The sequence below is a fragment of the Pseudocercospora fijiensis genome, assembly GCF_000340215.1.
Source record: "Pseudocercospora fijiensis CIRAD86 unplaced genomic scaffold MYCFIscaffold_4, whole genome shotgun sequence".
Lineage (NCBI taxonomy): Eukaryota > Fungi > Ascomycota > Dothideomycetes > Mycosphaerellales > Mycosphaerellaceae > Pseudocercospora > Pseudocercospora fijiensis.
In genome coordinates this window covers 3,589,757-3,611,801 of record NW_006921535.1, presented here as the reverse complement: position 1 = coordinate 3,611,801, position 22,045 = coordinate 3,589,757, and the positions used below count along the sequence as shown (strand labels likewise).

General features: G+C 40.8%; 1 protein-coding gene across 1 annotated transcript; it reads right to left on the bottom strand.

The window, feature by feature from the left end:
• Positions 1 to 13: 13 nt before the first annotated feature.
• On the bottom strand, positions 14 to 19,256 carry MYCFIDRAFT_174786 (uncharacterized protein; the record flags this gene model as incomplete). Its single annotated transcript, XM_007928399.1, has 6 exons — positions 14 to 31; positions 89 to 315; positions 379 to 468; positions 501 to 514; positions 10,047 to 10,073; positions 19,240 to 19,256. The coding sequence occupies 6 exons, from the start codon at positions 19,254 to 19,256 to the stop codon at positions 14 to 16; spliced, it is 393 nt and encodes a 130-aa protein (XP_007926590.1).
• Positions 19,257 to 22,045: the final 2,789 nt, after the last annotated feature.

The window sequence follows — 22,045 nt, the reverse complement described above, 5'->3', positions numbered from 1 at the left end:
GATTTCACTTCTGCTAAGCGCCAGAATTTTCCTCCCACAGCATGACGGACCTCCGATATCCTTCTCTAACGAGTCCTCGGGTAGTCACATCGAGGTCCATCTTCGCGATATGCTCTGGTCCAAGATCGATAGGCAAGACTTCCTTAAAGCCACGCTTCTCATACCACTTCCCATTCCAAGGTACATCCGGATACGTGAATAGCGACACCCTCGCTGAGCCCCCTCTAGACCTCGCCTGATCTCGCGCCCAATCGAACACAACGTTCAAAAGCAGACCGCCGACACCTTTGTTGTTGTGTGCCAGACTCACCGAGACTTATCGAATAGTGATTACAGAGTCCATAGGGAATGCCGCAATGAAGCCTATAGGTTCTCCACTGCTAACGTCTTCGGCAAGCCAGACTCGTCCTTTCCGTAGCCATTCTGCTACTACTTCAGGCTCGAAGATTTTCTTAGCTCCACCTTCGCCTATGTCTGCAAGCTGGGGGATTAATTTGAACTAGGGCTTATGTGGCTCGAAGAGCCACACGAGAAGCCTAAGGCGACGAGTAGCTAAAGTCTTATCTAGACGCCTATAGTAGGCCTAATCTAAAACGCGTATAGTAAGTTATATCTAAAACGCTAATACTAAAAAGTAATATTAATCCGGAACGCGTTATAGATATTAGAAAGCACTATTTAGAAACGCTTATAGCGAGCACTATTAGGAACGCTTATAGCAAGATAGTCTTAAATATCTATAGTAACTACTTCCGGAATATGCCTATAGTAATTACTATCCGGAATACCTATAGCGAGTACTATTCGAAATATCTATAGTAAGTAGTTCTTTCCGAGTTAGAACGCTTATAGTAAGTACTACCTATAAGGCGTATAGTAAGTACTACCTATAAGGCGGATACTAAGTCTAATCTAAAACGCCTATAGTAATTTTAATCTAAAACACTTATAGGGATTCTTATTTAGAACGCTTATAATACTAAGTACTATTCGGAACGCGTATAGTAAGTCTAATCCGGAGCGCTAATAGTTAGTACTACTATCTATAACGCCTATACTAAGTTTTATTTAGAACGCGCTATATAGTAATTCTAATCCGAAACGCTTATACTAAGTCTTATCCGGAACGCGTATAGTAAGTACTATCCGGAACGCGTATAGTAGGTCTAATTCGGAACGGTAATAGTAAGTACTATTACGAACGCTTATAGTAAGTAGTACTTTCTAAAATACCTATAGTAAGTACTATTTAGAATACTTATAGCAAGTTATATCCGAAACGCTTATAGTAAATACTACTAAAAACGCCTATAGCGAGTAGTAATATTCGAAACGCCTATAGCGGTAACTATCTAAGATATCTATAGCGAGTAGTACTATCCGGAACGCGTAGAAAAAGCCTTATTTTAAACGCTTAGTATAGTTAGTTCTATATAAACCGGAACGCGTATAGCAAGTCTAATCCGAAACGCTTATAGGTATTCGAACTGCTTATAGCGAGCGCTAAGTACCCTATATAACGCCTACTACGAGTACCTTATAAAACGCCTATAGCGAGTACTCTATAGAATACCTATAGCGAGTAGTACTATCCGGAACGCGTAGGATAAGCCTTATTTTAAACGCTTAGTATAGTTAGTCCTATATAGGCCGGAACGCGTATAGCAAGTCTAATTTAAAACGCTTATAGAAAGTCTTATCCGGAATATATATAGTAAGTCTAAGTCTAATCCGAAACTAAATACTTATATTAGGTACTACCCGGAAGGCCTAAAGCGAGTAGTACTATCCGGAACGCTTATAGTAAATACTATCTAAAACGCCTATAGCTAAATAGTATTCGAACTATTTATAGCAAGTACCCTATATAACGCCTACTACGAGTGCCCTGAAAAACGCCTATAGCGAGCCGGAATGCGCTAATAGTAATTGCTATCCGGAATACCTATAGCGAGTACTATTCGAAATATCTATAGTAAGTAGTTCTTTCCGAGTCGGAACACTTATAGCAAGTACTGCCTACAAGGCGTATAGTAAGTCTAATTCAAAACGCTTATAGCAACTTTAATCGAAAACAACTATAGGAATTCTAATTTGGAACGCTTATAATACTAAGTACTATTCGGAACGCGTATAGTAAGTCTAATCCGGAGCGCTAACAGTTAGTACTACTATCTATAACGCCTATACTAAGTTTTATTTAGAACGCGCTATATAGTAACTCTAATACGGATCGCCTATACTAAGTCTTATCCGAAACGCGTATAGTAAGTACTATCCGAAACGCGTATAGTAAGTCTAATATAGAACGCTAATAGTAAGTACTACTAAGAACGCCTATAGCAAGTAGTACTTTCTAAAATACCTATAGTAAGTACTATTTAGAATACTTATAGTAAGTTATATCTAAAACGCCTATAGTAAATGCTACTAAAAACGCTTATAGCGAGTAGTATTATTCGAAACGCTTATAGCGGTAACTATCTAAGATATCTATAGCGAGTAGCACTATCCGGAACGCCTATAGCAAATACTATCTAAAACGCCTATAGGCTATAGTAAATAGCATTAGAACTACTTTTAGCGGACACCCTATATAACGCCTACTACGAGTACCTTATAAAACGCCTATAGCGAGCACTCTATAGAACACCTATAGCGAGTAGTACTATACGGAACGCGTAGGAGTCGGTAGGACAAGCCTTATTTTAAACGCTTAGTATAGTTAGTCCTATATAAACCGGAACGCGTATACTAAGTCTAATCTAAAACGCTTATAGAAAGTCTTATCCGGAATGTATAAATTAAGTCTAAGTCTAATCCGAAACTAAATACTTATATTAAGCACTATCCGGAAGGCCTATAGGCTAAGACTATAGCGAGTAGCACTATCCGGAACGCTTATAGTAAGTACTATCTAAAACGCCTATAGTTAAACAGCATTCGAACTATCTATAGCGAGTACCCTATATAACGCCTACTCTAAGTACCCTATAGAACGCCTATAGCGAGTACTCTATAGAACATCTATAGCGAGCAGTACTATCCGGAACGCGTAGAATAAGCTAACTGTTACTAACAACGCCTATAGTAAGGCTAACTTAGAGCACTTATAATAGTAAGTACTATTCGGAACGCGTATAGTAAGTCTAATCCAGAGCGCTAACAGTTAGCACTACTATCTAAAACGCCTATACTAAGTTCTATTTAGAACGCGCTATATAGCAATTCTAATCCGAAACGCTTATACTAAGTCTTATCCGGAACGCGTAGAGTAAATACTATCCGGAACGTATATAGCAAGTCTAATTCGGAACGCTAATAGTAAGTACTACTAAGAACGCTAAAAGCAAGTAGTACTATCTAAAATACCTATAGCAAGTGCTATTTAGAATACCTATAGTAAGTCTAATCTAAAACGCCCGAAACGCCTATAGCAAATACTGCTAAAAACGCTTATAGCGAGTAGTAATATTCGAAACGCTTATAGCGATAATTATCCGAGATATCTTTAGCGAGTAGTACTTTCCGGAACGCTTATAGTAGATACTATCTAAAACGCCTATAGTTACTAAATAGTATTCGAACTACTTATAGCGAGTACCTTATATAACGCCTACTACGAGTACCTTATAAAACGCCTATAGCGAGTACTCTATAGAATATCTATAGCGAGTAGTACTATCCGAAACGCGTAGGCTAAGCCTTTCGAGTATACCGCCTCGAGCAAATACCGCCGGATTAGGTATAAACAACCGATATAGCATCGGAAATAATACTATCGTAGCCTTACGATATATACTACGACTCCTACAGTCTCCGAACCGCTTACGAACTATATACTACGACTCCTATAATCTCCGAACCGCTCGTAAACTAAGAAATTTTAAAGTTCCTTAGCTATAGCTAAGTAGAGTCGGCTTTTAGCTTATTTTAAGTTATAGTAAGCCTAAAGGGGCCGTAAGTACCCTATAAAACGCCTATAGCGAGTACTCTATAGAATACCTATAGCGAGTAGTACTATCCGGAACGCGTAGAACAAGCTAACTACTATCTATAACGCCTATAGAAAGTCTGATTTAGAACGTTTATAATAGTAACTTAGTAAGTACTATTCGGAACGCGTATAGCAAGTCTAATCCGGAGCGCTAATAGTTAGTACTACTATCTATAACGCTTATACTAAGTTCTATTTAGAATGCGCTATATAGCAATTCTAATCCGAAACGCCTATACTAAGTCTTATCCGAAACGCGTAGAGTAAGTACTATCCGGAACGCGTATAGTAGGTCTAATTTAGAACGGTAATAGTAAGTACTATTACGAACGCTTATAGTAAGTAGTACTTTCTAAAATACCTATAGTAAGTACTATTTAGAATACTTATAGCAAGTTATATCCGAAACGCTTATAGTGAATACTACTAAAAACGCCTATAGCGAGTAGTAATATTCGAAACGCCTATAGCGGTAACTATCTAAGATATCTATAGCGAGTAGTACTATCCGGAACGCGTAGGACAAGCCTTATTTTAAACGCTTAGTATAGTTCGTCCTATATAAACCAGAACGCGTATAGCAAGTCTAATAATCTAATCCGAAACGCCTATAGAAAGTCTTATCCGGAATGTATAAAGTAAGTCTAAGTCTAATCCGAAACTAAATACTTATACGAAGCACTATCCGGAAGGCCTATAGCGAGTAGTACTATCCGGAACGCTTATAGCAAATACTATCTAAAACGCCTATAGTTAAATAGCATTCGAACTATCTATAGCGAGTACCCTATATAACGCCTATAGCGAGTACTCTATAGAATATCTATAGCGAGTAGTACTATCCGGAACGCGTAGGATAAGCTAACTATTATCTATAACGCCTATAATAGGTCTAATTTAGAACGCTTATAATACTAAGTACTATTTAGAACGCGTATAGTAAGTCTAATAACTCTAATCCGGAGCGCTAACAGTTAGTACTACTGTCTATAACGCCTATACTAAGTTTCATTTAGAACGCACTATATAGCAATTCTAATCCGAAACGCTTATACTAAGTCTTATCCGGAACGCGTATAGTAAGTCTAATTCGGAACGCAAATAGCAAGTACTATTAAGAACGCTTATAGCAAGTAGTACTATCTAAAATACCTATAGTAAGTCCTATTTAGAATACTTATAGCAAGTCTAATCCGAAACGCTTATAGTAAATACTACTAAAAACGCTTATAGCGAGTAGTAATATTCGAAACGCTTATAGCGGTAACTGTCCGAGATAGCTATAGCGAGTAGTCCTATCCGAAACGCTTATAGCAAATACTATCTAAAACGCCTATAGTTAAATAGGATTCGAACTATTTATAGCGAGTACCTTATCTAACGCCTACTATAAGTACCCTATAAAACGCCTATAGCGAGTAGTACTATCTAGAACGCGTAGGATAAGCCTTTCGAGCCTACCGCTCCGAGCAAATACCGCCGGATTAGGCGCGAACGATACCGCTTCGAGCAAAAAACGCCGCCGGATTAGGCGTAAACGACGGAGACGGCCTCGGAAACACTGCTATCGCGGCGCTAGAGCGTTATAGTCGATACCGCGACTCCTACGCCCTCCGGACCGCTCGAGAATCGAGAAATTTTAAAGTTCCTCGCCGCCGACTAATTAGAGTCGGCTTTTCGGTCGTTTTGAGCCGTACTAAGCCTAAAGGGGCCCCAACTTTTGTTAAGTTGTTATATTATAGACTAGTGTTTATATAGCTCGAAGAGCTATAAGTAAAGGACGAAGTGCTATAAGTAAAGGCCGAAGAGCTATAAGTAAAGGCTAAGGCGACGAGCGGGGTAGGGTAAGCTAGATTCTAGAAGATTCTACGGCGGCTGTAGCCGTACCGCGCTAGGCAATAAGGCGGAAATCGTTACAAATCGCGCTTTATAAATCGCGCGCCTTTCTAATAATAACTTCTTCTACTTACTACTACTTCTAGTACTACTACTACTACTACGACTCGTTACTGCTCCCTTTCTATCTTTACTAAGCTAGACACTATACCTACCCCCTATACTAGCCCCTATAGAAACCCCGAGCAAGATCTCGAGCGCTACTAGTAAGTTTGATATTGTCGCTAAACCTTTACAACCGCGTCGCTAATAGTATTAGTCGCTTAAGTGTTTAAGGGTAAGGAAGTAATCGATCTCGCTAGTACGTCGTCTAACGAGTCTCCCCCTCGCTCTATAAAGCGAGTTCTATCTAAGAAGACCGGCTCTAAGAGGGTCGCGACTCTAGTAAGTCTCGTTTATAAATATATATTGCTAGATATACTAACCCTTAAAGCTCGTTATAGGCGAAGTCTTCGTACGTTTCGTTAGCGGCGTAGTACGCCGCCTTACCTTTAACTATACTGTCGTCCTTTAAGAGGGCGCTAAGACTATCGAGTACTAGTAGTCGCTAGGCACCTCTACTATTAACGCGTAGTCGTATACTACCCTCCTAGGATCGGACTTTACCTAGGACTTCGGCGCTAGCTCTCCTTTCGTCTAGATAGGACCTAGGAATCGATTTGCTATAGGAATCTATATCGCCGCTACTCGGAAGAACGCGATAATCTAAGAATAGTATACTAATTAAGAAGTTAAAAGTTAGAAAAAGCGAGAGGAAATAAGATAAGATATACTATCTACGCTATAGAGCGCGGACCGATATATATACTCTACGGAGGTTAGTTAGCCCTCCGTAAAAAATGAAATCTATAAAGTAACTTACAATCTTCTCCTTCCTATTTTTATCTTGTCTGCCCGTATAATAGATATATACTAGGCCTATAATGTCGGTTAGCGAAGCTAGCAATGTTTAATCTCGCGTTTCTTAGTACGTTACCGCCGTTATTACTATTTGTATTATAGTCGGTTTGAAATGTATACCTAATCTAGTTAAGTCCGCTCTACTACCGCGACGACTTCTATACGAGCTCGCTTACTATCTGTTTTCCGTATATAACCGCTTGCAATCTCGCTAATACTCTCGTAATATATATCTCGAATGTGCTACGTCGGAAACGTAGGAGAATTAGAATACAATAATTCCGCTAGAAACTCGAAGAGTTACTAGAGCTATACTTCGCTTATACTTCTCCTAAGATCTTCCGCTTTCTAAGACACTTCCGGGGTAAAGTCGTGTTCCTACTAGTAGCTAGTATCCTTAGTAGAGATAGTCTCTTAATGTTCTAGGGTGCCCTCTTCCTGTTCGTACTCCGTAGATAGAGGTCGAGTATTCGATTTCGAAGCCCGCCCGCTATCTTCGAATTCTAGTAATGCTACTCTCTTCCGGTTATAGTTTATATAGCTAGTATAGCTCCTAGGATCTCCTCTGTAAGCGCAATTACTATATAGTAGCTTTAGCGCTAGGTTATAGGAATAACGGTACCCTTCGAAATAACTATAGTTAGATTCGCAAGTTCTATATTTCGAAGAAAAGGGACAGTTTAGTATAGCGTAACTTCTAGCGTCTATACCGAGGATATAGACTAGCGCCGCTCGCCTCGCTCTCTTGTCGGTACCCTTCTACGTTACGCCTTCTCCTAGTACACGTATATAGCCCTCTCGAAATACTAGATCTCGCCCTTTACCGCTTACGATTTTCTTTACTAGCGCGTAGTCCGTAGTTCTAGTTTCCTAAATTTCACCTTTTTAATATACTTCTACTACTGCTTATACGAACTATTACGCGTAATCCTTTCCTACTTTAGGTACAATATTAAGGCTCGATATTATATTAGCGCTAGGAATATAGTAGAGAACCCGAAGAGAAAGGAGAATAACTAAGAGAACTACCGGGAACTTGGCTTATATAAACAGGGGATAGGCGGCTAAATAATAAGGTTCTCGGTACCTCGGAGAAGTAGTAATACGCTAACCGTATTTAGGTAGCTAAACTCTATACCTAAAGAGAAAAAAATGCTAGTACGGATAGAGAAGTTTTGTATATATATATTATAGAGAATAACTACTAATCGTAGCCTAAAAGTCTTCTATATCGAAGTCGAGATCTACGTCTTAAAGCATACTAAGGATCTTAGCTTCTTGTTTATATACGATAACCGGAGCCTTTACCTTAGTAATATCGCCTAGCCTTAGAGTGCAAGGTAGCGTTAGAGCGTATAGTGTCGAGGTCGGAGTAGAGACTTAAGTATAGGATATAGGCTTCGAGAGTAATACGGGTTGTCCGGGTAGTTGTTAGGGCTAAAGAGGCTATACGTAATTGGTATGTAACTAGGCCGAGTGAAGCTAGGGTCTTAATGCCTTAGGCAGGGCTTGGCGCTTAGCGTTAGGCTAACTCTCCTGCCTTCCTCCCTCTCCTCCTAGCTCCTTATCGAATACTACTTGTACCTACTACTATCCTATCTACCTACTAACATACCCTTCTTATATAGTATTCGATCTACCCTTTAAGGGCAGCAGCTAGATAGTCCTTATTTTAAGCTTTTAGCGGTATAGCTACGAATAAGACTAATCTAACTATATTGCGCCCAAAGAACGGGACCTATACGTACTATTCTATCGAAACAACCGTACTAATTATTAAGCAAGGCCTTCTATACGGCCTATTATACTAAGTTAAGCACACTAAGCCGATATCTACTAATTCCGCTATATCCGTATCTTAGGGGCTAATAATATATTATTAGTGTCGCCCCTTATAATAGCCGGTTTATTACGAAATAACAACCGTACTACCGCTAGCAGCGCTAGCAATAACAACGCTAGTAGCACAGTTCCCGCTAAAGTGCCTACTAAATTGCCTCCTACTAAAGAGCCTGCCGGAGAGCCTATTAAAGAAGAACCTGTAATTCTAGGTAATAATCTAGAATTGCCTGTTAACGATATTCTTAACAACATTGTTAATCGACGATATAGCTAGCCAGCCTTTGGCCCCTAACTAGTAGGGAGACTCTAAGAAGCTACCTAAAACAGGCTTACTGCCCTACGTTAAGAATAATAGCTAAAGGATAACCTCCTCGAAATTCGCCGCCTTTAGGAGGCCCTAATAACTAATACTAAGTCGATAGCAGGACCTTCCTTACTATTAGTCCTAGTCTAGAAGAAGGATACTAAACTTAAGGACTGCACCGTGTTTAATAGCTCTAGTCGAAAGCAATATAACGACTATATTCGTAACTATAAGCTTAACTAACGAAACGCACTAAGGGCTCTACCAAATGACTATTTACTAGTCGTCTATGCTATACAGTACATTAACGGCGACCTAAAACGCACCTAGGATAACCATTTTAACTCCCTTAATAACTAGACTACTGTTTAGTAGTAGACCTACAAAACCATTATGCTAGACACCCTTAGAAACCCTATACTAAGGCAACAACACGCTTAGGACTAGTACCTTCGAGCTAAACAAAAGACTAATTAATCGGCTCGCTTATTTAAGGCCTATTTAAAGACCCTCGAAGACGACCTCCCGACTAAAACTGATTCTATCTAGATCTCCGAAATACGCCCTAAATTGAGATAGGAATTAGTCCTTAAATTAGACCGCCGCCGTATATTTGAATAGGCCAATCTTATACGCATTCAATTTATAGTCGAAGTCGAAACTACTAAACGAGCTGTCTAGCTCTAGTAACGACTAGAATTAAGGATTCGACCTACTAGTAACCGTAGCAACCGTAGCCGCGGAGGAAACTAAGGTTCCTACTAAGACAACAATACTAACAATAGGAATAGTAACAACGACCGTAGAAGAAGCCGTAGCCGGCGGCTATATAGAGGAGGCCGTAATAGGGGCCGTAGAAAGGGCTCGTATCCCTATAGTACTAATCGCTCGGCTAACAATAGCGGCAATAGCTATAGCAATCCCCTAACCGGACTAAAGTGCTTTAATTGTAATAGCACTAGCTATCTACTAGGCTAATGCGACAAACCTAAGGACTAGGCCCGAATCGACCGTACTACCGCCGAATACCGAAAGCACCTTTTAGCAGCTAACGCTACCCCTATAGGCTAACCTTCTTATTAGTCGAAAAAAGAGTAAGCGCCGCACTAACTATTGGCCTTGTACGGCGTAAGACTATCGACATTGTGCTAGCTATTATACGTACCTGTCTCGTATCGGACACGTATAGGACTAACTATAAGACTAAGGTTACACTAGATCCGGGAAATTCAGTTAGTGCCCTTATTAGCTATCGCCTAGCTAAGCAATTAGACCTTCGATAACTGCCTAGGACTGACCTGCTAATCCTTACTTAGTTTAATAACGCTCGGCACTTGACCTATAGGGCCTACTATATCTATATAGCCCTAAAGGACGACCTCGGCAATAAGCGCCTACTAAACTTTACTACCTACGCGGTAGACATAGACAGCCTCCTATCTAACATTGTTATTAGCAACCCTGTTCTTAAGTACTATGCTATAGTTATAGACTTAGGCAGTCAATAATAGCGATTTAGAATCGCTAGGAAAGAGGACATTAAATATATTAATATTAGCGAGTGCCTTAATAATATTAGGGTCTATTTATTAGTAACCTAACCCTAGCCGATCCGACGGCCGACCTACTCGGTAGTAATAACGATAAACCTGTACCCCCTAATAATCCTAATTAGCTTGCTCGTATACTAGAGCCTATCCGAGAGACCTATATTAATGTGTTTAAACACTACCTAGTATCGACATTGCCTATGTTTAAAGAGACGGATTATAAGATTAACATTATAGAGGGCAAAGAGGTCCCCTTTAGGCTACTCTACAACCTTAGTAAAAGGGAGCTTGCTATGTTACGTAAGTATCTAGAGGAAAACCTAGCTAATAGCCGGATACGGTACAGTAACAGCCCTACTAGCGCCCCTATCCTATTCGTACTAAAAAAGGATAGTAGCCTACGCCTATATATTAATTACCGCGGACTTAATACTGTTACTATTAAAGACCGCTATCTACTTCCGCTTATTAATAAGACTCTCGATCGCCTTTCTAGTACCTACTACTATACTATATTAGATATTAAGGACGTCTATTACCGTATCTGTATTCGTAAGGGCGATAAATAGAAGACAGCCTTTCGTACTCGCTATAGCTATTTTAAGTACTTAGTTATGCTATTTGGGCTAGCTAATGCCCCTGCTATATTCTAGTCCTATATTAATCGGGCCCTATTAGGCCTATTAGATTACCTCTATGTGGTTTACCTAGATAATATCCTAGTTTACATACACTCTCCGGACATTGCGGAATACTAGGCTACAGTCCGCAAGGTACTCGATCGCCTAAGGGCCTATAGCTTGTATTGCAAGCCTTCTAAATGCACCTTTGCTACTAAAGAGGTATTATTCCTCGGCTTCCTCGTATTAACTAAGGGTATTAAGGCTAATCCTAATCGGATTAAAACCATTACTAAATAGCCTACTCCTACGTTAATTAAGGAGCTATAGTCGTTCCTTAGTTTTGCTAACTTCTATCGCCGATTTATTAAGGGCTATTCGAGGCATGTAATGCTACTAACTAAGCTTACTAAAACCAAGGCCAACCTAACTAGAGAGTTTAAATAGACTAATAGAGCATAAGCCGCTTTTAACGGTTTGAAGAAGCGCTTTAGTAAAGTCCCCTTATTGCACTATTTTATACTAAGCAAACAGATCCGCATTAAGACTAACGCTTTATAGTTTGCTATATTAGCCATTATATTACAATAGGCTAATAACAATTACTAGCACCCGATTGCCTTCTTTTCGAGGAAGATAATTAATGCTAAGCGTCGCTACGAGACCTACGAGCAAGAGCTCCTAGCTATTATCGAGGCCTTTAAGCACTAGAGGCACTACCTCGATAGGGCTTAATATACAATACAGGTCTATATAGACTATAACAACCTCCGTAGTATTACTAAGGTTACTAGGGTTATAGGTCGATAGGCTAGATAGGCCGTCTACCTCGCCGGGTTTGATTTTAATATATTATACCGGCTAGGCGTAAGTAACCCTACCGATAGCCTATCGAGGCGACCTAATTACGATAGCGAGACCTAACACATTAATTCTTTGTTTCTAACCCTGTAGTATAAGATTGCTATAGCCCGTATTGTTAATAAGCACGCGTAGGATAAGCGGCTTACCGGACTCCGCGACGGCTTAAAGCATATTAATGCTCTTACTATATTAACAGTACGTATTAAGGTAAGAGCTAAGGATACAGACAGGAGAAGTTATAATAACTCCCTAGTCGATATCGCTATATATAGTAATAGCGATTAAAGCACTAATGCAGTTAATCCGGCTACTAGTGCTATTAGATGTATATAATACGTACCTCGTTTAATAGCGAGGGTGCTACTAAATAACCTTGCAAATAGGGATAGTTAATCGTTTATAGATAAGCTGTTACGTGCTTAGTAGAGGGACGCCTTTGCTACTAAACGTATCGATAAGCTTGTAAGTAGGCGAACGACTCGATCTAATAAGAGTAACTAGTCGATCGATAATAAAGGTTATTTAAAGTTTAAGGGTAGATACTATGTCTCCGCTAAACATTCGATCCGATAAGAACTTCTTAAGCGACACTATAATAGTAAGCTTGCCGGTTACTATAGTATAGAGAGGTCGTACGAGCTACTATCGCGTATATACTACTAGCTAAATAGTAAGCGGGACATAAAGGACTACGTAAACACGTGCGCCGTATATTAACGTGTTAAGGTACTAAAGCATTAGCCTTTTAGCGAGTTGTCCTTATTGCTAATCCCTTACAAGCTATTTGCAGAGCTTACAATAGATTTTATTATAGGTCTTCCCCCTGCTAAGCGAAGAGGAAGTAAAGACATCTTAAACGCTATCCTAGTCGTTATAGACCGGTTTACTAAGGGCGCTCGATATATCCCGGCGCGGAAAGATTGGACTGCTATTAATATAGTAGAAGCGCTGTAGAACAATATCTTCTGTACCTATTAGGGGACCCCTAAAGGGATAGTCTCTAACCGAGGCTCGACATTCATATCTTATTATTAGAGTGAGATTTGCCTACAGCTAAGACTTAAGCATCGCCTGTCTATAGCATTCTATCTATAAACAGATAGTTAAACCGAAAGGCAGAATGCTACGCTATAGCAGTACCTACGCAGCTATATTAATAAGAACCCTAATAACTAGGTCAATCTCCTATAGCCTATAGAATTCGTATATAATAACAGTATACACTTATCTACTAAGGTTTTACTATATATAGCTATAATAGGCTAGAACGCCGCCTTACTATAAGACCTATTTACCTCGCTCGAGGCCGAGCGCAAGGAAAGGGAAGCGCGTTAAGTACTAACACCTAAGACGCTAGCGGCTATTAAGAGGGTTCAAAAGATACGAGAAATTCACGCTATAATAGCTAACAAACTAGCAAAGGCCTAGGCCTATTAGAAGGCCTACTATAACAAACACTATACGCTAATAACCTTCAAACAAGGCGACATAGTTATACTTAGTACGAAGAACCTCCGCATCCGCAAACACCTATTACCTAATAGCAAAACACGCCCTAAACTAGCACTAAGGTATATTAGTCCATTCCGTATTCGAGAAGTTAAGGGCTCCTCCGCATAGGCCTATTAGTTGTAGCTTCCTCCTTATTATACCATCTATAATACCTTCTATATATCCCTCCTTAAGCTATATTACCTACGCGAAGAGGATGAAGCCCCTACTAAACACGAAGATATACTAGCGGATAGTAAAGAGCTGTAGTCTATAGAACGTATCCTAGATTATCGGACTAAGCGAGGTAAGAAGGAGTACCTCCTAAGATAGCAAGGCTATTTACCTAAATAGGACTCGTAGGAGGCCGAAGACTCGTTTAAGGATATAACTAAGTTATTAGATAAGTATTAGACTAGTGTAAAGAACAAGAAGAAGGCTAAGGGCCTATAATATCGCCTAGGAACAATGCTACCCCCGGGGTGCTATTAGCTAACTAATTAGAGGCCGGCAAACTAGGACAATAAGACTATACTAGGCGCGCTACGACGCGTCTATTAATTAATCGTATGCTCTTTTAAGGACTCCCCCTCTTTACTAACGCGCCCTATAGGTCCCCCTCTTGTTCCCTTATTCTATCGGGGCCTCGAGGCCTAGGTAATCGGCGAAGACGGCGCGGCCGGCGCGGCTATATTAGTAACGGTGTTACGGAGTATATTGTTAGTTAAAAAAGGAGATTAGAAGCGAGGTAAAGTTAGCGCTAAGACGACTAGCGCCGCTATTATTAACATTACTTACTGTTGTTACTACATCTACTAAGACAACCTTACCTGTACTACGAGCCTAAGGCACCTTTAATTAAAACTTTAATCAAAACTTTAAGCCGCCTAAAAGATTAAGCCTGTTAAGGGGTTAATTAAAACTTTAAGGCTAAGTTAAAGCTTTAAGCCGCTTAAAAGATTAAGTAGACTAATAGACTAACTAACTAAGGGCAAAAACTATAGAGCTAAGCTAGCCGGGGTCAATCTTACGGATAATAGGTTACTCCTCGATCTATCTAACCCTTTAAGCGAGGCGAACCTCTACTACTGCACTTATAATAGCCTTTACCTATAGAAACTAGACGAGCTGTGTTTTTTTGAAAAGATAAGATAAGATTAACACTTGAAGGCTGCTAAACCTAGCTAATTAGAGCTAGCGAAACTACGAACAATAAGAATAATAACCCTCGGAAACGGACAAACCCTCGGAAGCGGACATTGCTAGGTCTTTTAAGAGTAGACGTAAAGAACTCGATACGACATTACTTAGAACGGAGGTAGTGCTATAATACCTCGTACGTCTACCTATTATAGCAGGGAAGACGCGCTCGTATTATAATTAGTCGAAGGCCTTTAATTCTTATAGATATATATTACTTTATAGTTTATTATATATAGAGATAGCGCAGTTAGAGTTGTATATTATGTTGTTAGAGGTAAGGTTTGACATAGTTATATAATTAGGTAGTTAAGTGTTTAATTTAGCGCAGGCTAAGCAGCTTATTAGACCTGCTAAGTTAGTAGCAATAGAGGTTGAGACTAGGATAAAGACCGGCTACGAGGGCGCGGCCTTTAGAAGGGAAGCGTGTGTTAGGGCTAAAGAGGCTATACGTAATTAGTATATAACTAGGCCGAGTAAAGCTAGGGTCTTAATACCTTAGGTAGGGCTTGGCGCTTGGCGTTAGGCTAACTCTCCTGCCTTCCTCCCTCTCCTTCTAGCTCCTTATCGAATACTACTTATACCTACTACTACCCTATCTACCTGCTAACATACCCTTCTTATAGTAGTCGCTTCCTAGAGAACGAAGGACCTAGAATAGGCGTAGTATCCTTAGAAATCTATTAGATTATACGCGCCGCAGATACGGAACGAGGTATTAGTATAGGTACTAGCGTAGGTAGTGTCGACGAGGCCTTAGTTAGATCTGCCTACGCAATCTCCTTCGAAGGTATTATTTTAGCCGTAACTTGTATTATCTATTAGGCGTTACTAGGACCTAGGGCTAAGTTCTAGAGGTAGACTAAGGAGTCGTCTAGTTAGTATCTAGGAGATTTCGGGAACGTACGCTCGAGGCACGTAGTTAAGTATACCCTACGGGCGTCGCGGTTGCTACGCTAGTCCGGTAGAGCTAGTAGGTATAGCGTATATCGCTCCGCGTAATAGGACGTTCGAGGTAATACCTATAAACAGATTTCTATTCTTAAAAATAAAGTCGACCTACTTCGCGGTCTAGATCTATAAAGTTTCGAGTATACTAGTTAGGCTCGTCTTCGGGTTCTATAGCGTCTCGAGTAGAACCGGTAGGCGGTTTAGCGATTTCGGGAACGTACGCTCGAGGCACGTAGTTAAGTATACCCTACGGGCGTCGCGGTTGCTACGCTAGTCCGGTAGAGCTAGTAGGTATAGCGTATATCGCTCCGCGTAATAGGACGTTCGAGGTAATACCTATAAACAGATTTCTATTCTTAAAAATAAAGTCGTAGAGACGCTTAGGTAGATATAATAGAGCCGAGCGAAATACCTTATTTAGGGAGTCGCCGCCCTATATAAAAGCATACTTTCCGTTAATAAGTACGCGGAGGTTGTATACGTCCGTAACGCGTAAGAATGCTACAAAGAGTTAGCTGTAGCTAAATGCGGGCCGTCGAAAGTCGATACTAATATATACTAGGGATTAACCCTAATATTTATTTATCGTTATTGCGAAACAAGGTCGAAGCAGAAGTTAATATCGCTTAAGGGTAAACGGTAGGCCTTTATTCGAATATATCTAGATTCGCGGTATCTAGTATACTTCCTAATTATCGTCGTCTAGCAGTTTCCGAACTTTAACCCCGAACTAGAGTGTTTTTACGACGATAACCCGCGTTCCGTTTACGAGTCCTACGGTCTTATAGATGTTCCGTATAATTATTATTAGTATACCTACCCGGATCCGTAGGCAAGGAATCTAGAGCTCGGTATTCTAGATAGATTTTAAAAGGCTTAAGATTTCCGGAGGCTAGTCTTTATCGCTAGGCAACTTCTCTATCTTATCCTTATAGCGATATTCGCGAATTATACCGTACGGTAGGTCGTCTACGATACGGTCGTTAATCTCGTAGGCGGTATCGTTCGTTATATAAAGGATAGCTCGAGAACGATAGAATACTAGGTCGTACTTAGCCTTAATAATACCCTATCTTAGAAAGACGAAATCGATAAGCTCGCTAAGGTCCTAGACTCTTCCGACGTATATTAGTAGCTTAATAAATCGATCGAATACGTCGTCGTATATAATACAGAGGGTCTAGCGGTAGAAGTCGACGTTCCGCGGATTGCTATCTACGAGCCGTATATTTTACTAGAGATAGAGCACCTTAATCTTGTTCTAGATTAGGAAGGCTTTAAATGTAATCGCTATTACGTCTGCTTCCTTCGAAGACTTCTTATACTCGGGAAGCACTAGAAGAGTCTATACCTAGTCGCCGCCGAATACAATAGGGACTCTTACGAAGAATAGTTCGTTACCCTAGCCGTTACTACCTAATCGTAACTTACAAAAGAGTCGATGTATAGCTATAATATCGCGACTATTCTATATCGCGGCTTCGTCCTAAATAACTAGATAAGTCTTTCGGATTAGCTTAGCGTCTATTATGTCTTACGTAATAGGACAGTCCTACCGCCTAGTATTATTTAAAGGAAGTTTGAATCGGGAGTGCGCTATACGACTACTAGGAAGCAGCTATACGGCGATACCTAAAGACGCGATATATAATACGATAAGGCTACGTGCTCTATAGGTCGCTACGAGTATACGGTATAGGAACGTCTTCCCGTAGCCTCCTAGACCTTAGATAAAAAAGTGCGCCGTTAACGGATTCTAGTCGATATCGTTCGTAATATCGGTAAAGGCTCGCCTTTAACCGTTATTAAAAAGGTAGGCGTTTTGTTAAACGTAGAGTTTGTTCCTATCTTCGTTTCCTATATCGACTAACGCTTCTTCTTAAGCGATAGCGTCGTTGCTACTACGTATCTTCGCCTACGTAGGATCGGGACTCGGTAGTCTATAGCCCGATATCTTGTATCCGTTAGCAACTAATTCGGTATATAGCTACTACTTACTATAACTTTTAGTAGCAGCATTTATCTCCTTATACCTTCCTACGTAGCCTCCGCGCCGTAGTTCGATATATAGATCTTTATATATATCCCTCTATAGAAGACTCTACTATCGCGTAGAGTCGGCTCCGGATATCGTATCCGTTAGGATAAGTAGCACGAATATAAGACACAATTGTCGGGAGGTGTATATCTTCTTAGCCTCCTAGAACGTATCTAGCTATTTATCTTCCGATCTTGTAAGACCGGATACAATCGCCGCCGCTCGAAAGCTCTTATATACGGTACCGCTATATATCCTTAAGTCGCGGAAACATTTAGTACCCCGAACGATATAGAGCAATTTAATTAAGTATAGTATCTCGCCTTTAGGACGTAAGGGCGGGTTAAGACGCGCGATCGAGTATACTACGCGCCTAGAACGTTTCTTCTACGCTTTATTATATAGCGTATAGTGTTTTAGAAACTTAAGATACGTTAAGCGCCGGCAAGACACGTCGTTGTCTAGTAGTAACGCGTTATACCGAAACTACGCGATAAGCGTAGTACGTTATCGTCTATCGCCGCGTAGGTCCGCTATCGTCGCGTTATAGTTAAATACGATATTACCCCTAGGGCGCGGTAGGTAGACGTTTAGTCGAATAACCGCGGGCTATTCTTTATAGCGCTTGCCTCCTAAGATGTTATATATCGCTATCGTAGGACTAATATATCGTATATTAACGTAGTTAGCGATCTCGTTACTAGGAATCTCGAGGCGGGTAGTCGCACGGTCGGCGCCCTTATAGACGTACTTGTTAATATATTTAATCGCCCGTAATAAGCGGACCTACTCGACGTTAATATAGGCGTTAAACCGCTTTAGTAGGTATAGATTGTACGGTATAATATAACGATTATCGAAGAGGAACGCGCGATTCCTCCTCTTGTTCTATGTCCTCCTATTATAGCGTCTACGATATTTAGGAAACGCGATATTAGTTACTACCGTCTCGTCCGAGAACTCTATAGGGAATCCCTTAGAATACGTTCCTTCGGAGTGTCGAGATAACTGTATATACGGGACGTATAAAAAGCCCGCGCTATAAGGTCTATAATATATATATTCCTTAACTAAGTTCGTTACGCTACTATCCGGGTCCTCGGCTAGGCTCGGAAGCTTAGCGCGGATAAAGTTGTCGATCTTAGATATAGTATCTAGCGCTTAATCGGGCGCGATCTATAGTAAGAGGTAAAGATAGGGGAGGCTACGCTTCTAGTATTCGACTGTCTAGCATCTCGCGATATAGCGACCGAATACGTTCCTATAGCAGACCTCGTATAAAAACTCCCTAGCTTTCTAAATAAAGACCCTTATCGTAATATCTAGGCGGTCTATTACGTCCTAATAGTCGAACAAATAACGCGTAATCTCCGGCTAGTTAGGGTTAGCCGTAAATGTAATAAAGTACGTAGGGACGCCGAAGTAGCCGACGATAGCTATAGAATCTCGGTAGCACTATAAAATCTACCGATCGCCGCCGACGTACGAGGACGGGAGAACTATTCGTAGAGCTTATAGGATGCTATCGGATAATAGAGCCCTGTTCGTAGGGACGACTAAACGGTTCCGCTATAGTAAACCGTAACGCCCGCTTTCCTCGCATTCCTCGTACTATGCCTTAGTTTAAAGAACATCGTAACGTAGGTCTTCGCCTATCTATTAAGACAACTCTCGTTAGATATCCTATCTATTCTTATTGCCTAATAGTACGCGGGTGCTACGCTATTTCGGTTGTTTTAAGTCGTATATATCTGCCTATACTTCTTTCTAATAGTTGCCTAAGAAAAGCAGCTCGTTTAAGTCTACTACGGCATATACGTCGACGTATAATTGTTATAGGAGCCGGCGACCGTAGAAGATAGTAGGAAATTAGTTTAGTCGATAGTATAAAATGTACCTAAAGTAATCCCTAAGCGTAACGTGCCTCCTACTACGCGTACGAAACTAGTTCTCCTACGAAAACCTAGGAGTTCTAGCCGCCTAGAGGAGGACGTAATATATAGGGAAGTAGTATAGATAGTAGCGATTTATACGATATAGAGTAGTAGACACCTCTCCCGTACTTAACCGCTCTACTACTACAAAATCCCTTATTCCGCTAATAGCTTCCGGATCGTAATCCGGATAGAGGGCGGCTACTTCGTTTACGACCGGCTTATTATATCGACGCGCGTCCTATGTACCTTCGTAGACTAAACTAAGGTCTATAGCCTTAAGAACGAGGCGCCTAGGTCCTTAGAAGGATATAAATATTTTCCGAGCCGCGGCGAACTTATAATATAGCGCGTTATATTGCGTAATTATCTTATATAACGCGATTATAGTACCGAAGTCTAGCTACGGCGATAGTATAGATTTCTAGTTCCGGCTAGCATATCTACGATCGCCGGATTTCTATATACGCCTCTTAGTAGTATATACGGGGTCGTAAAAGTATAGCTACGCGTATTAGGGATCTTCCGTCGGAGCGAAGAGACCGCCGCCTAAATAATACGCTTCCCCGTAAATCTAGAATAAACTATATTCTAACACCCGTATATTACGCTTAGCTATAAATAAAGTTATTACAAGGCGGTAATTGTAGGCTCGAATGTTCTCCTAGAACGTTCTTACTTCTATATCCTTAGATAGGTCTATAGTAAGTAGTCGCCGTAGTAACGGAGGTAGTTTAGGGATCGGAAATATACCTTTTACCGCGCTACTACTGCAATATATTATAAACACTATACCGTTCTTATCCGTAGAAGAAGACGGTTTGCTATCTACTCGGACGTTCGATACTTTACGGATCTAATACTTAGCTTAATAGTGTTAGTAGGTATATACTATATCGCTAATATTAAGTGTTACTACTTCGTATAGCATCGAGATATACGCCTTAGGAAGAGTAGATCTCTCTAGGCGTAAGAGGTCGGCGTTAGTAGCCTACGATCGACCTAGGCTATAGTACGCTTCGGCGACCGCTATAGGGAGGGTATTATAATCGTTTAGACGTTTAAAAGATATCCGCCCTAGAGAAGGCTAACTAGCTCGCACCTAAGGACTAGAACCGCTAGCTCTAGCCCTACTAGCAGGGGTAGTAGTAGTGTCCGTCGGTATTGCTCTAGAGGTAAAAGGAAGGCTCGGTAGAAGTAGCGGTTAGATAGGCCTTAGCGACGGAGCTCTAGGCGCGATAGAGCTACTATTCTTAATTAAACTCGTAGAGTTAGCGTTATAGGAAGGCTCCGTAAATTCAACGTCTATCGGTCTAGAAGGATCGAGAAGGTCGCCGAAGTCGTAGTAATTATCGAAAGCGTCTAGACCGTATTTATTAGGGGCCTCTATATCTAGTAGCGTCGGACCTTGCCTCTCGGCGTCCTATATAACGCTATCTCTAGGCAAGACAGACTAATCGTCCTAGTTATAGTCGCAACCTATCGGACTTAGTAGAGTATAGATGCTAGAAGCGCCGCTTACTAATATAGATATAGAATCGGACCTGCGACTAACGCTCGGAATTGTAATAGTAGGTAAACTCTACGCCGAATACGATAAAGGAGATAGTATTAGACGTAACGGGTCGACAGTATATAACTCGTAGGTAGGCGGAGTATAGGGACGCTTAGTAGAAGAAGATATATAAAAGGGGGAACGATTAGATAGCGTTTTAGATAAAACACCTTACGTATATAGCGATAATACGCTAGGGAGGTCGCGCGTCGTCCCTAACGCCTCTAACGTATCGTTAAAAACAGGACTTGCTCGACGTAACCTAGGTAATAGTCCGGTAGATACGTCGTCGTACGCTAACTATAGATATATAGCATTAGAATCGTAGTTGCTACGGGCAGAAAGTTAGGCTTTCTATTAAAGTTAGGGAATATTATCGCTCGAATACTAACCTACGCGCTAATATACTACTAGAGTATAGACTCTATAGAATCGTCTGTTCTTTCTCTAGAAGTTAGATACTAGTTTAACGATTTAATAGAATTTGCATTAACGTAGTTCGACTGCTAGTCTAGAAGCGGGACCGGGAACGGGAATACGGTTATACGGAAACGATAGCCTAGCGGAAGATTAGGAGATACCCGCTCTATGCCTCGTCTCTTTATCTCTATATAATATTGTTTAGAACGGATTATCGTCTTATACGACGTTTATCCCCGTCGACATTTTAACTAGTAATAGGGAACTAGATCTCCGCTTCGGCTTCGGCTATCGTCGTAAACGCTATAACTTAGATAGACTATCGTCCGATATTAGGTTAATCGTAAAGTCGGACGGTACGAAAGAGCTAGGTATCGCTCGCTTCTTACCTTTCCTTACGCTCTTTATATCCGGTAGCGTAAGCATCGGGCGCTTAGATCTAGAAGAAGATAGAGTAGATAGAGAAGACATTTTAGGTAAGGA